This window comes from Melospiza georgiana, chromosome 3 (assembly GCF_028018845.1).
Source record: "Melospiza georgiana isolate bMelGeo1 chromosome 3, bMelGeo1.pri, whole genome shotgun sequence".
In the NCBI taxonomy this organism is placed as follows: Eukaryota; Metazoa; Chordata; class Aves; order Passeriformes; family Passerellidae; genus Melospiza; species Melospiza georgiana.
Genome location: NC_080432.1, coordinates 35,356,930 through 35,373,104, shown reverse-complemented (window position 1 = coordinate 35,373,104; position 16,175 = coordinate 35,356,930). Strand labels below are relative to the sequence as shown.

Genomic DNA, 16,175 nt, shown 5'->3' with positions numbered 1-16,175 from the left:
AACAGGGCCTTCTGGAGGGCATGAATTATTGGCAGTGGGAGGCAGTAATTACAAAGTGAGGTATAGTGTAGAAAATATGACAAGTGAGTTTAAATGGTGTCTGGGGACCATTTAATATTGTGCTGGCAAACATTGCATGCCACAAAATCATTTGAGAGAGAAGACATATAATGCAGGGAATCCAGCCTCTAAACAACAAGAAGGAACCCCAAAGCAGAAAATTGCAATTTTTTTGTTTCTCACATTGAGGCATAACCCGCCAGGCTCTGCTGCTATAATAGAGCAGTGGGTTCTGACAATACCTTGTGGAGGTGCTGAGTTTCTTCAATGTGCTGCAGGACTGGACACATTTTTTAACACGTGGTAATTTCTATAAATGAGATGTCATATTCCATGGCCTGCCTTTTGGGTGCCATGTGGCTGATGAGAGTCTTGCTGAACCCAAGGAAAAGGATCCAAGTAAAAGCAGAGGTAATTTGAGGTAATTTACACTACTTGTGTAAGTAGTGTAAATTTCCTCAAAATTTACACTATATCTGTCTGTCTATCTATCTATCTATCTATCTATCTATCTATCTATCTATCTATCTATCTATCTATCCATCCATTCATCCATCTATCTATCTATCTACATATATTTACACTATATATATACACTAACTATGGATGTGATTCTGTTGTAGCTAAGCAAACATTTCAGTACAGAGAAAACGAAATCCCAATGAATTATTACAGCTAAAATATCACAACCTGAGCCAAGCATGAGCAGACACTGTGTATTCTTAAGGGATGGTAAGGAAAAATAAATCAAAGCACACTCATACAGGGGATCAGCTGGCACAGGCAGGGCATATGGCTGATAAAAAGATCAGAGGCTTTGGAAAGCATCACTGAGTTATTAGGAAGCCTCAGTCCATGAAACACAGAACCAACCTGTCCAGGTTACATGATACAGCATGATGTTCCCACAACCATCATTATTGCATGAGAAAGCATGAGTAAAAGCAGAGGAGTTTTGTTCAGGTGTATCAGGGCATGGGAAAACCAGGAAAGTACTGGAGCATTTCCCTGAATTGCTACTCAGTGCAACAAACCCCCGTGCCCTGAAGAACTTGAATTGCTAGGCAAAATGGGCAGATGGTGCTGGGAAGAGATATATCTAACCTGATAAATGACAAACAGAAATGTACCTTGCAAAGCACAGTGGGCCTAAATGAAGAACATTTGTTTATTAAACAGGAGTTGAAGATGCATAGCAGAAAAGAAAAGTCAGTATTGTAAGGAAAACTGGAATGTTCCTGTGTACAAAAAGTAAAGACTCTGAGTATCCACTTGGGATAGATTTTTGCTTTCTTACTCACTACTATTTTTAATTTATATTCAGTAACCGAATCACTGCTCTTGAAATATTACTGTTCCATATAAAACACTATTTCAGTATAAAACAAGCAGCAGATGTGGAATGAGATTTTTATTAATAAATATTGCTTATTAATAATTAACAAATACTAATTTATTAATGCAACAGTTTAATATCCTTGTGTTATCATTTGTAAAAGTACATACCTCAAATTTTTGAGGGCAAACCAAGATAATGACAGCTAAGAGTCTCTGCACATGCATCTGATATCAGATATTGAGATAAAAGTGAAATTGAAAACATATAATCTGGTTTTTCTTTTGAATGCATACACCTGGTACTTAAAAAGTAAAATAATTTCTTTTTCCTGAACATTATAAAATGTATAATTTGGTATCAAAGTAATTATCTACAAATGTATGTTGTTTTGTGAATTTGCAGTTGGAGGTGTACAGAAGAAAACCCCAAACGAATAATGATGGAAAACCAATTAGTGGAAACTGTGAGAATTGTTTTTCATGTGAATTAAGTGAAATATATGGAGCTTTGCAAAATATCAATCAAAATTATATAAAAAGCTGATAATAATAATTTAGAGTGAAAATATTTTGATTACACAATCTCTTAACAAGAAGGTAAAAATACAGGTGTGTTGGGAGGTGAGTGCCATTCAGCATTTCTCATAAAAAATAACCATGGCTGGTTATGTAGCTTTGTTTTACAGCCCTCAATCACCCATATCCCCATTTATGCTCCTCTGCTTGAACTGTGTCCACAGGAAGATGCTGTTCTTGCTGCAAGCTGCTCTGCGTGGGCTGGCTCAGCGGCTTGGATCTGGAACTGCAGGCGGAAGGAGGGTGGAAGCACCAGCAGGACAAAGGTTCTCACACAGGAAGGCTCCATCAACAATTTACTCACCTGGAAAACAGGACAATACCTAAGCTGTGGTCGGCAATTTCCTCACCTGTATGATCAAAAAGGCTCTTTCAAATTTGATTGCTCTTGGCTATTAACCAAGCCCTTTAACAGAGCTGATGAATCAGCTGCCCCTAGAGAGGGATGAGCAAGGGTGGTTAACCTCTCAGTGCACTGACAGAATAGGTCCTGGGTCCATACTGGAACTTAGCAAACAAATGGGATGACCAGAATTTACAAGGGAAATTTCTAGCTTATGTACTATTGTCATTTACTGTAAGAAATGAAAGAAAAAAAAAAAATTCATCTCTAGAGATTATTTACCTCACACCCAATAGTGCACTTGGAAATTACTGTGCCCTAAAACAGCTCTGATAAGCAAAGATGAAACTCAAATAGCTAAAAGGGAACTAAAAGAGCTCTTGCTTAGTATCAAATCCTGTTTTAAAACTTTCTGCTCTTAAAGACATCCTGTTTATATATTTAATCAATGAACTGGATGTAAGACAAACAAAAATGGCCCGCAATCTTCTGTAAAATGCATATTTGCAGAGATGGAGTAACTCAGCTTTTAAAGTAAACACTAAACAGCTTGGGAAATTCCCCAAATTCCTGGTAGATTTTGTTTTTGTTCTCTGTGAACAGTGTTCTATTTTATTTTTTTTTTATTCTGGGAACATATCATGGTTCAATGGTAGGCATTTAGAAAACTCCCCCTTTTTCTGCTCTTTCCTTATATGGATCTAATCAAAGAATTCAATTTGGTAAAACTCTTCCTGTGACAAAACCTTACATCTGATCTCCTGTGAAAATGAGTTTCTGGATAAAGAACTCTTAGGGGATTTCTTTGTTTGTTTTGAGACCTGCTTTCTTTTAAAGTTCAATTGCAAGCCTTCTCCAAAGAGAATAAGGATATGGGGAAAGAGGAAATATTTTGGATCAGCAGTGTACTCAATTCATCCCACATGAAATACATGACCTTCATCCCAAAACTAAGTGGGCTGCACACACACATGCCAACTCACAAAATTGCTCATGTGCATCATTTCTGCTGGAGGACTTTCTGATGTCTTTCTTCTGACAGGTAGAAAGTTCTTCACATAACATTCTTCTGTTCTTCAAAAACAAGAACAGGTTATACCTATTTATTCTTCTACTAACACTACTACTTCTCTATGACAGCCCTCACATGATCTTTACTCTGATGTTGTTACATAGAAAATGATCCCATCACTTTGCAGACTTTGTCTCTGGAAAAATAATTATTTATTCCCCTAACCCTCCAGTAGCCCTTCTGTGTACCTGTACTAGTTTTGGTTCACCTTTCTTTATCGTGGTTGAGCAGAAACGTACACAGTGTTTCAGATGAGGTCTGGCCAGGCTCTCACATAATTACATTGATATTTCTATTCTATAGTTCTATTTTAAGAACACAGATAGACAAATAAAGAAATAGCCCCATCACTGTGCATCTGAGTGCCTGTCTTTCCTTTTTTTTGCTCCACTGCATTGCTGCCTCAGCATCAGTTGCTGATGTGCTTTTGCTGTTCCTTCTGTTGGCATTTCCAACTCAGGAGTCCCCACCTTGTGACAGAAATTCTTGTGAATTGTTCTTCAAGTGTGTGACTGCACTTGGCATTGTGGCAGGATGCTAGATAATGTCATCTAGGTCCCCTTGTCCCCAGAAGGCTGGAGCAGATGATCTCTCAGGGTTCCTTCCAGCATGGGCTGTCCCATGATTCTATGAATAATGGCATTTCTATTCCCTTCTGCAAGGTCATGCAGTCTCTTTTGCAGGATATTTCAGTCTTCTCCTGTAGTAATGGTCCCTTTGTACCCAAAGTCTTTACCAAAGACTTATCTAAACAAGAGAGGTCTGTGACCAGTCCTTGAGAACCTCCACTTATAAACAATTTCTTAGCCTAATAGCTCGCTTTTCAAAAATAACTTTTGCCATTTTCCTTCAGCTAATTCTACTTTTTTCAATAGCTAGTCCTATTTTTCAATTCTTGCACAACTTCTCCAGCTGAAGCAATTGTATCTTATATGGCATTGCATCAAATATTGAAGCAGTGTCTTGTTGCTTATTCCTTATTGTCAATTATTTACCTGAGACAGACAATAAATTAGTACTCTCAAGATTCACTTTACAATGGGAAGACAAATTTTAATAATCTGCTTATCCCAAGAGAGACTACTTACAACCCTTGCTTAGAATGTCAAGAGCTCTGATATTTTAATAATTTAGAATAATGAAAACATGACAATAAGCTCATTATATGACAGTGAAAGGAGAAAGCTTTTCCACCTGACTGGAGATGTACCCACCCTGTGTTCCAGGGGAATGGTCTGGGCAGACTTCACTGGACTGCAGCCACAGGGGTGCAGCAAGCTCTGCCAGCAGCCTGTAGAACTTCATAAACACATACAATAAAAGCTCTCCTACTGCAAATTGAAAGCACACACAGGTTTTACAGATGTCATTTTCTCTTTGGCTCCATGAAGAAGCTGCTTCAGGATGAGATAAGCTGTGACACTGGAGCATGCAAGCCATTCAGCACTGACTCCACGAACCAATGTTTTTATTCTACACCAAGACCTTTGTGGTTAAGTTTTTCCACTTCTAAAGAGAACAGTAATGATTACTTTACAGCAGACCAAACTCATAATTAGCAGGAAACAAGTTATTTTCAAAAGCTATGCCAGCTATTTTCACAATACATTTGATGTCATGATTTCAAAATTCTGCAGTGAGAAAAGATTCCTACTCTACCATTACAGTTTTTTTCCATAGGAGCTATGTAGGAAAAAAATATCTGAAAGAATGCCAGAAATGGAGCATGCAATCCCAGGGATGATTGTTAGTACAGTTTCTTTATTAAGAAGTGCCCACTTCCAGTGAGCCTGTAGCTATTCTTGAGTTAAATATTACCCAAGTGAGTAAGCAAAGGACTGCATGTCCTCTGAGGCAGCTGTAGGACCGTTTCTACTTCCAGTGAAATTGAGGTAAATCCCACATTTCTGCAAAGAATGAACCCACATTCTTTCCCTCCCTTTTGGATGTGTGCCCATACCACATGCTCTCTGTACATGTAAGATGTTTCTCCAATGACCACTTGACAGTAACCCAGGGTTTACAAACAGAAAATTCCTCCCCTCCTATAAAGAGAATAGCATTTAGTCTTTGTGACAGAAGATAACACCCCCACTTCTCCTGCTAATCAGACATGCTTCCTTCCTGTAACAGGAATTATATCACTGCACTGATGGGAAGAAAAGGGATTTTTTTAATGGTTGTTTTATCTATCACTTTCACTGAGACAGAAATTCAAGACTGATTCACAGATGGAAACCCCAAATGCCAAGCAGCAAAGCATTCATCTATGGACAGGAAACAGCATGGGTTTGATAGGCTAAAGTAAAGGTTATGCCACCTTCAAGTACTTTTTAAAAGACTGTACTGACACCTTCCTTAATACTTGTGTGACCAAACAAGGCACACATCAGAGCCTTTAATCACATACAGGGTATACAAGTGAAGTGCAATTTCCATGTGGCCCTACAGATCAGCCTTGATCCTGTAAAACTGATTCCATTAAGGCAAGTTTACCAAGCTGTGTGGAAACAGAAGGATACAGGAAGAAGAAAAAAAAAAAAGTGGCATTTAAAATAATGAACTACAAAGGCTAGTGAAAGTACCAAATGCAGATGAGATCAGGAGGCATTGCAGAAGGAGCACTAAATTACCGTAACTGGTACCAGGGCAAAGAACACAAAGTCTGTAGAACAGGCTGGTTTAATTTATTTTTTTTAAATATGTACTTTCAGTGAGACTGGATAAGTACATGAAGGACTTATAAATGTTCACAGGCATGAATGTAAAATACCAGTGGGAAGGAGCAAGACTTTCTAATAAGCTCTCCTGAGGTACAACAATTGATCTCTGTCACATAAGCAGTAATGGGAAGCTTGACTTTGCCTTTCTGTTGATTTTTTTAGCTTTGGAGGCTAAAATTAATTTTTAAAATATAATCATTTTTAATCTGACCCAACTAAATCCAAAAGAAAATAATAGATAAATAGCTGAATTGGACCCAGTCTATTCCTAAAAGAAATATTTTGGTCTGTAAACTTGTAGGATGCACTTTGCTTCTTCATTAGACTCATAGAAAATTCAAAAAAAAAAAAAAAAGAAATCAAACTGAATCTAGACAAACTGTAACCTTCACTGTGAACTTAATAGGCAAAATCCAGCTTTGTTAGCAACCCTCATCTACATGACACATCCACAAATAAGACTGCAGTTCACAGTGCACCTCACATGAACCCTGATCTGAATATAGAAAAGATCTCCCCTATTCACCTGCATCTGAAAATCATGTGGATGTGATACAGACCACATTTTTGTGGGGAACAAGTCAAACCAACTGGAAGCTTTTTGAAGCTACAGTACATCAAGTGGGATTTTAGCCATATATAGATGTGAAACCTTTTTTTTTCATGGGGTAACACTGCTGCGAAAGGAGAGGTTTGGATCTGAAAAAGAATTTTCTGTTGCTTCCTTAACAAATGGCCTTTTTCCTTTCTGTTCTCCTTTCTGGTTCCCTATTCATGTAAAAATTATCCCAGGCTCCAGAACTTGCTTTCTGTTTTGAAGTTTCCTGTAAATCAATATCTTTACACACAGCTCGTGCAAAAAGCATAATCTGTATGTGCAGGGACACAGAAGCCTTTAACAGCTCATGGTCTTTGTCAAGTCATGATTCAGCTATCACATTAATTCTATAAATATATCAGAATGCTGGACTTAAGTGGCTTGGGATACTAATTTTGTTCACTTCTTTTACTTGAGGCTCCCAGCTGCCTTTGAACATCAGTCACACAATATACTGATTGGTGAAGTGTCTTAGTGCCTCTATCAAATAGAATGATGCAAAAGGCCCTTTGGAAATATTCCTGGGAAAAAAAAGTGATGCAAGAGATGGAGGAAGAAGCAACCCATGCCCTACTGTTACTAAAGGACATGATGCACAGGAAGAGCTGGAGTAGTACCCTGAGGTTGTGGGGGAAAAGTGAGGACAGTGAGGGCTCCCACAGGGCTCCCAGCCCTCCCAAGGAACAGCAGCATATTCTTGGACTCGGGTTGTTGTCTCCATCACACAACATTGCTGGGAATTCTGCTGTCTTCCCCTGTACACTCTGCATAGACATTGTACAATTAATACAGCAATGAATCCAGTGCAGAGACCATGGATTAAAACTTTAACTGCAGAACAAGAACAATTCTTACTGATGGGGAGTCTACCACAGGATTGGATATGACACCAAGTGACAAGCTGGAGTCAGTTTCTAGACAGATGTCTAGAAGAATACATGTGTAAGGAGGAGGATCTCACACAGGGAACTAGATTTCTACTTCTAGAAGAGAGCATCTGTGGAACAAAAGTCTTTAGAAGGATTCTGCTGGGATGGACTGTCTTGGACTAGTTGATCTTTCCTCCCATTTTTGAGGGTCCACAGAGCTCCATATGTGAGACCAGCTTTGTACAGTCCTGACCTCAATTAGATACTTCCCAGTGAGCTGCACAAACCTAGATAAGAGATATGAATTTTTCCCTCTCATCCTAAATTGTGACAGGTTTTTCCAGAGTGAATGTTGTTCATTTCCACCATGCCACTCCTTCTCCATTACACCTCTACTCTGCCCAGATTACACAGTGGCATCCAGTGCCTGAGGGAATGTGGTGTGTGGATGAATATTCATAGGACATCTTCCATTCTTAAGGGTGACACACTGAGCAGTTTCAAGGACATTTCCCAAAATTCGAATCTTGAGCTGTACTGAGACTTTTGATTTCCTAGGGAGAGACTGCAGCAGATTCTCTCTGTGGGATGACTCAGTTCTTATGGGACCATAAGGAACTCTGAAGAGAGCATTTAGGCTGCAGATGCAAATTCTGGAAATTCTCTTGGGAACAACCTAACACATAATTTAAAGAAGCCAACAGCTCATCTGGAGTTTCTATCCTAAGACAATGGTACAAGAGGGCCCTTTAGAAGGCAGAGTTGACTACATGGTTCTCCAAATTCTATCTTGGCAGTGATCAGCAATGCACCATTCTACTAAAGAAACTTAAAAAAAAAGTTAAAAAAATTAACATCCAGACATTTCAGATCATATTCTGCTGATAAATACTGTGATCCTGGTGAGGGGAGAAATTAATCCCATGAGTTTAACTGAAAAAAAATTCCAAATGCTGAAGTGAGAGAGTTGGCAATAGGGAAGAGATTTTTATTATCCGAAGGTGCTCTTTGACTGTGAAATACTGTGAGAAAAAGACCCTTTGCTGGTTCCCAAGCTACAGCATCCACATTTCAAGAGGTTGACACTGTTAGGAATCTTCAGAGAAAGTAAACACATTTTTCTGTGTATTTCTCAATAACATTGCAATCGTACTTCCTTTTTGTAACCAAAAAGAAAAACAGAATGTTTTTCTTTCAAGCAATTATCAAACACCTTCAGTGTGGACATAGAACAAAATGCTTAGCAAAACTCAATCCACAGACAAAATCTTCCAGAGGCAATAAGCAAGACGAAGGAAGGATGAAGATACTTGTTCATTTCCAGTGGGTGCATTAAGAGAGTAAATTTTAAAATCTGCTTTTCAAAACAATGTTTAAAACCATCAAACTCTGTTTGCTTTTCTTCCACACAGAGCAGACAATCACCATCAGAAACTGACCAGGCCGTATTTTAGGATATAAAATACTCCAAGGACTAATGCCAGTAGGGCTGATGATTTGGAATATTAAAGACTAAGAAAACCCTTTTGTTACACACACTTCAAAAGAGGAACCAATGAAGAGGCGATAAGTAAATAATAGAACAACTAACAGCAAAATTAGCATTAGACTTTGGCATCAACCAGCAAATGAAAAGCAGAGATGCTATAAAGACATCGATTATTGAAGAAGGTGGAGAACATTATAGAGATGAGACATCACTTTTATTAACCAAACCTGTTTAGAGAGATAAAACCCAGCAGCCTGATCATGACAGGCATGGGTGACAAGTGACAAAGGGTTACTGGCAGTGGATGTGTGGGAGGAAGGCATTCCAGGCTGGGGTTGGTACTTTTCCCTGTCTACACTCCATCGCTCCATAGTGAGCTGCACGGCACTTTGACATTTCCAAAGGCAAAACCATGGCTTGAAGAGTCTACCAAGTTAGAAGCTGCTGTTCAAATTGTCTTTTTTTCCATGCTGGTGTTTTCCTGAGATTCAGAAGACTGTAACAATTCAACGTGGAGTAGAGCTGCGGCAGCTCTTGAAACCTCCCGTTAATGGCACTTTCACACATCACACTGAGAGGTGATTGAGGAGAGCACTCATCTTGGTAGGCAGCTGGCAAGTGCATCAGGCCTTGGTATGGTCACAAAGTTCATGGTGCAGTGCAATAGTGGACAGATCTTTTCATGATCCTTCAACACTTCACTCAAGTGTTTCATTTCATCTGTTAGCTTTCCGATTTCTCTTTTCAGGGAGGTATTTTCTTGCTCAAGAGACTCATATTCCTGGAAGGAGGGGAAAGAAAAGAAACAACAACTTACAGTCAAAACATTCCTTTCAGTGCTTCCACCTCGAGTACATTCACATAACAGTAGAAAAACAGTGTGGTTTCTTAGTACAACTTACAAAGTGCTAAGAGAAAGACAGACCCAACCTGGGTGCTGGAACAGGGAAGGTGCTTTACAACCTGTGCCCTGAGCACACTGGGATTCCTTTCACAGCCCTAGAGACCAGGAGATGCCACCTGCCCTCAGAGTCCCCAGGAGCCCAGGGCTGCAGGCAGGGATGGCTGTGTCCCCTGGTGGCCTCTTCCACCCCGGGCTGCCTCTGATGGCAAGGGCCAAGATGGACTCTGCACGGTGAGGTCAGAGAGAATGAAAGCACTGACTGCTGAGAGGTGCTGGGAAAACCCAACCCAGTGCCTGGCACTGCTGGTGAGAGAAGGGCAGCCCCTGCCCCAGGGCAGTGCAGGGAAAAGCCATTTATCCAGGCTAGCACAGCATGTCCAGCGCTCTCCTCCAGGCCTGCCAGAGCTTGTAGCCACCTTCTCAGAAGCCTGAGAACTCAGGAGGAGGGAAGCATCATGCCAGCTTGAGGCCAGACTCATTCTGTCTCCAGAAGGCCAGACCACTGCCTTTGGTTATCCCTGACCTGACTGCTTTTGAGCTAAGGCTTCTCTGGCAATAAACAAGCTGCTGTTAACTGCAGAGGAATTTTGAGTTGCTCTGCAGCATGCATGTGATGGATGCAAGACTCCTGTGCTACATTTTTTGATAACTGTGTGTCCCAAGTGTCCCTGCTTCTAAGCCTTCCCATCCCAAAGAGCAGACAGCGGGAGGTTCAGGGCCAGCCCACTGGAAACCTGCAGATGGATGTCTCACTACTGGCCCAAGGCTCAACATCCACCCACTCAATCTCACCTCCCTGGGAAAGCTCCAGAGAGAACTTCAAAGCCTACACGTGCCTGAAAGGCAGCAGGGAGAGGCTCTCATGCAATGTTGTCCTGGGCAGCCTGGCACTGCCTCTGCTCCCGTCTGCTGCAGAACTTTGGGCCCCTGGCCCTCCCTCACACCCCTGAGCCTCCTCTCACAGAGTGAAACAGGCACAGTCCTCCTAATACAGCACACAGCACTGGAGCCAAACTCCAGCCAAGCTGTCTTACCCCCACTGTCATTCTGCTCATCTCTTCTTGCCCCAAACCCCATGGTCCTGGGTTTTGGAATAAATGTTGCTGTCCCATTGCTCAGTCTCATTTTCAGGGGTGAAACTGTCACGTTGTTCTTGCTAAGAATGAATGTTCATTCAACCAGATGTGCCTACAGCTGGCAAAACCTGTATGCCTCAAAATGAAGATTCCCAGCACGAGGAAGATCCTCAAATTCAGGAGGAACATCAGATAGGCTGCAGGATGGCACAGGGCCCAAAAATAATTCCACAAAAGCCAGGGCTTACCCCTTTTCAGAACTACCCTGCACCTGGCTTTCTCAGGCGCTGACTCAGAGGAGATCTGGGAAAAACCAAGCCCAAAACTCCCCACACTGTCCCTCTTAGTCTCTGCTAACTGCTGGCAAATCCTTGCACAGTGAGAAAGAAAAAAGCCCATGATGAACCTTCAGAGCTGAGCAACTGACTCAGCCACAGTGGCAGTCAGTTTTGTGCTGCAAAAGTGACACCTGGCCCAAAAGCTGACACCTGGCTACAAGAGCACTGTGGTGTGAGCTAACATCCAAAATCAGAGAAAAGGGATCCCTGTCCTCCAGTGTTTGCACTGGGACACAAGAAAAGCACACCACATTGTGATATGAAGAGCTTCTGTAAGAATCAATTACTTTCATTTCATCTGTTTGAGCACCCACTGTGTCTTTTCAAGGCATACAAGTGTAACAGCCAGCCAAGCCGAGCTCTCACCCTTACAGGTTCCCAAGAAGCTTTTTCAACTGGGTATGTCTGGGAATCCTGTTGATGACACCACAGTTCTAGAATTTATTTAAGCCAGCATTGCCACTGCATGGTCCCCTCCTCTTCCATCACCTTCTGCCTTGTAAGACAGCAAGAATTCATCCACTGTCACAGCAAACGTGACAAGCGTAACACTATTACAGAAGAAAATGGTTCTGGTTTAGCCCAAAGGAGCCCTGTGATCCCATTCTTTGGGGGTCACAGGAAGAGCAAAAGAGGGAGGACGAGGCAAGGGCTGGACCACGTCTCTCTCTTCCTAGCAGTGTCACTGAAGGCAGAGCTGCACTGTCCAAGAGCAGCATCAGTGTCTGGAGTACCCGACCAGGCATCCCATAGCACGCTTTCAGTGCCTCACACCCACATCTCTCTGAGCAGGATTGTGTGAAAACAGGCCCATGCCTGCTTAAGAATTCTAGTTTATTGTAAAGTCCTGTGCTTGGTACCCAAGCCATGCCTGCAAAGAACCAAGTACCTCATGAAGTTTATCTGCTTTCTGCGTTTGCTTCTTCCGGCTCCTCTGCGCAGCAACTCGATTCTTTTCTCTCCTCCTTACTTTTCTGTCATCTTCTTCCCGACTCTGGAAGACACCATCCAGAAACACTTCGCTAGTTTGCAAGGTGCACACAGAAGGTGCCCGAAGTCGGGTGTGCAACTTTCTGAGAACGAACGTTTCCAACTTTACAGCGCTGATGCTCGGTCTCCCAGAGACCTCATGGTCCCTGCAAACAGCAGCGCATCCCTCGGCCCCGGTGCACGGGCGGGCCCGAAGCGGAGGGGGGGAAGCCGGGAGGCTGTCCGGGGGATGCCGCAGGGGCATTGCTACTGATGGGGGAAGCTGGGGCACGGCAGGCTGTCGGGGATGCCGCAGGGGCACTGCTACTGCTGGGGGGAGCTGGAGCACGGCAGGCTGCCGGGGATGCCGCAGAGCCCCGCGGGCAGGGGCATTGCTGCTGCGGGGGGAGCTGGGTAGCCGAGCGGGGACCGGCGCTCCCGCTCTGCCGGCGGGCAGTGTTTTACACCTGCCTCGCTCCGGCGCGGCCGACGGGCGGAGGTGCGAGCAGCGGGCAGGAAAGCGCTGCTGCCTTCCCGGCTGCCCGCGGCTGGGGAAGAGCCGCTGCCTGGCCGTGCCCCGGCGCTCTCCGCGCACCGCCCGCGCTCCCACCCGGGAAGAGCCGGCACGGCGGCGCCTCCCGGGAAAAGAAGGGCCGATGCCCAGGGCAGGGGGCACCCCCGGCGCGGCGCTGCCCGGCGTGACTCAGCCCCATGTGCCCGCCCGCCCTCCGCAGCCCGGTGCCTACCTGCTGGCCGCCCTCGGCCGCCGCGCCCCGGGACAGCGCGCTGGCCCCCGCCGCCGCCGCCGCCGGGAGGGCGCAGGACATGCCGGCGCCGCCGAGCCGCCCGCAGGGCTCCCCCGGCCCGCGGGGGTGCGAGTGCCGGCAGCGGAGGGAAGGGAGCGCAAGGGCAGGGAGGGGCGGGCCGGGGCAGGGGACGCGCCGCCCCGGGCCGGGGGTGCCGCCGCCAGGTGCCGGAGCGCCCGGGGCGGAGCCGCCGCCCACATGGCCCTCACATGGCGCCCGCCCGCACCGGGAACCCGGGACCACCGGGCCGCCCCATCCCGCGCTGCTCCCCGCGGGGACCGCCCCCCGGGACCGCCGGGAGCCGCGGAAAGTCCGGGTCACGGCGCTGCCGGGCAGGAGCTGCCTGAAAATCCCCCCGGAGAGCCCCAGCCCCGCGGGCCGGCTGGGTTCGACGCCCCCTCGGGCGGCCTGACTCGCTCCTTCGCCTGCAGAATTGAACTCCCCGCAGTTTCTGTGCTCTCCCGGCTGCCCCGGAGCCCGTGTGTTCCCCGCCGCTCACCTCCGGCCGCTCCTGCACGCCGCGCTCCTGCGACATCGGCAGCTCCACATGCGGCACAGCCAGCTCAGCCCGGGATCGTGGGTGTGAGGACACGGCATCCGTCCTGGGATAAAGCGATTTTCACTTTCGCTACTCACCCTGTTCCTTTAAATAATAAGGAAATGCGACAGACTTCTTGTAAAGGCAAAGCCGGACCAAGAATGCTGGAAATACAGTGGCTGCAGACAAAAATCTTTCTCTTCCATTATTCTGTCGAGAGTATTTTAACAGAACACAGTTTCTTTTACCTCTCAGAATACCTTTTTGCATTTTAATTGCAGTTACCTTGGCCTCATGCTCTGAAAGGGAGTGTTTGCACTGACAGCTACTTCAACATCCTTGCTCTTCTGCAAAAGGATTTGTACCCTCCTGGCTGTGCTCAGCTCACAGAGGTGAACACATGGCCATGAGAGGAGGGTGTGTGCCCCCCAACTGCAGGGCAGTCGGTCACAAAGCCCCAGGTATCTCCATAAATCTGATACTTCCCTTTTTTTCTGGTTTCCTCAGCAGCTTGAGTCATCCAGCTTAGATGAAGTTATAGAGTTGGCAAACTGAGTAAATATAGACTATCCTTCCAGGAAGATCTGGCGAACAGTTCATGCTAAAGGTGAGGGAACCATGCTCCCCCAAGTCCAAGAGTCAAAGTGACGCCTGTGCTCTGCCACATGTTTCCTGGTAGGCTCTGGGACTGTGACTACAAGGCTTGAGCATGACTTCCTTGGTTTGAAGGGCTTCTCCCCAGCTGTTCCACCTCAAAGCAGCTTGTGTCTCAATCCTCCAGGCTATCCATGAATTTATTTGATTTTGCACTTTTCCAAGAGCTTCTCCGACCCTGGAGGACCGAGTCCCTGTGAGTCTTGCCACCCTAACAGCCCTGGGGAGGTGGCTGGTGACCACAGCTGGGAAGAACACTTGCCATAGACCCTGACCTAACCTGCAGCCCCTGACTGTGCTGGGTCTCTCCCAAGCATCTCACAGTCTTGCTTCTTTCTTGCTTTGCCATCCAATGTGCCAAGAGCAGGATGTTCACCAAGGGCTGCTCATGGAGGCAGCAGTAAGGTGTGGGTTCAGTGCCATTCTCCAGCTGAGGGGATGCAGACCAGCACCTCCTGGACTAGGCAGAGGGCTATTAGAGGGTGAATTGCTCTCAACTGCTCCTCTGAAACAGCCTAACTACACCTCGTGCAGTTAAAGGGAAGCAGTACACAAGGGCACAAACACAGGCTTAGTTGGGACAGTTGCTTAAAAAGAGAGCATTGGGATCTTGCTGCCTTTGTAGCTCTAGCTCTGTTGAAATAAACAGGACTAGAAGGCAGTATTTTCACAAGCTCAGGGAACAGGTATGTTCTCTTACTATGAACCATGTGGATAAAACACCTAAACAGCCCTCTGGAGTGATCTGTGGGAAAGAAAGTCCCCTTCCACAGAGGGACTTTGAACTCCATGCTCCAGGAGCAATGCTGCTGCAAATGGCACCTGCACCAGCTACCTGACAGCATCAAATCATGAGCAGCTCACCAAGAATTTATTAGTCCCGAGTAAATATCCACCTCACTGAGTAATTCCCAGCAGCTGCAGAATAAGGTTTCCAGGATAACACAAGCATGGGACAAGCCAGGGGACAGTCCCCTTGAGCCTGAATAGTCTGTTCTTGTTCAGAACAAATGACAAAGGAAATGACAAGTCAAAATTTGCTTGTGGGAACAAGTTTCTACTTAGTATTAAAGCTATCTCTGGTACATCTGTAGAAATGCCTACACAGTAATTCCAGGTAGTGCAGCAGTAAAGGCAGAGTGTTTCTGTGCAGGAGAGAAAATCAGCCCAGAAAGCAGCTTAGTCAGCTGAGCTTACATTTTATAACGGCAGTTTATCAGTGATTTTTGTCTGCACTGAAGCAGCCTACACACATGCAGACTGGTTTCTGATCATAGCTTAGCACAGCATGGCTCTCCTGGAGAATGGCACGTGTCAGAACTGGGTCTCAGAGCACCCAGGCTTCCAAACAGACATCAGGGTCCATGTGAAGATTTCTGGAAGAGGAGCTTCCTCTTTACAGTTCGTAATCCCCTTTGTTCAGAAAGTACACACAGCAAAAGCATGTGTGGATGCTGCTCAAATTTGCAAGTTCTTCTTGGCCAGGGATGGCCTAGCCTCATGAGCAAAAAGCACACTGCAGACAGGACACACTAACAAACAGTGAGATGTTCTGTCCCGCCCCCAAAAGCCAAGAAATTCAAACTCTGTTTGCAAATGAACCCAAGCATCCCTCACCATTGAGCTGTGTTACAAAATTCAAAGGCTATATAAAGAAAAACTACCAGACATTTCTTGATGCAATACCAATTCGCCCCAAGTTAAAAATAAGAAGCCTGGCTGTTGTGACATTTCAGTAGAAGCCTGATTAGACATGTCTTGCACAACACTGCCTATTCCTATGAAAAGTTAACTGAAGGACAAAAGGCTACTCAGTGGGGAA

General features: G+C 45.1%; 1 protein-coding gene across 1 annotated transcript; it reads right to left on the bottom strand.

Moving 5' to 3' along the window:
• Nucleotides 1–8,709: 8,709 nt before the first annotated feature.
• Nucleotides 8,710–13,758, bottom strand: BATF3 (basic leucine zipper ATF-like transcription factor 3). The gene is given in 4 exon segments (XM_058020999.1): nucleotides 8,710–9,849; nucleotides 12,276–12,380; nucleotides 13,661–13,698; nucleotides 13,701–13,758. Coding segments are annotated over 4 exon segments (387 nt in total). The 3' UTR covers nucleotides 8,710–9,663.
• Between the last annotated feature and the right edge of the window lie 2,417 nt (nucleotides 13,759–16,175).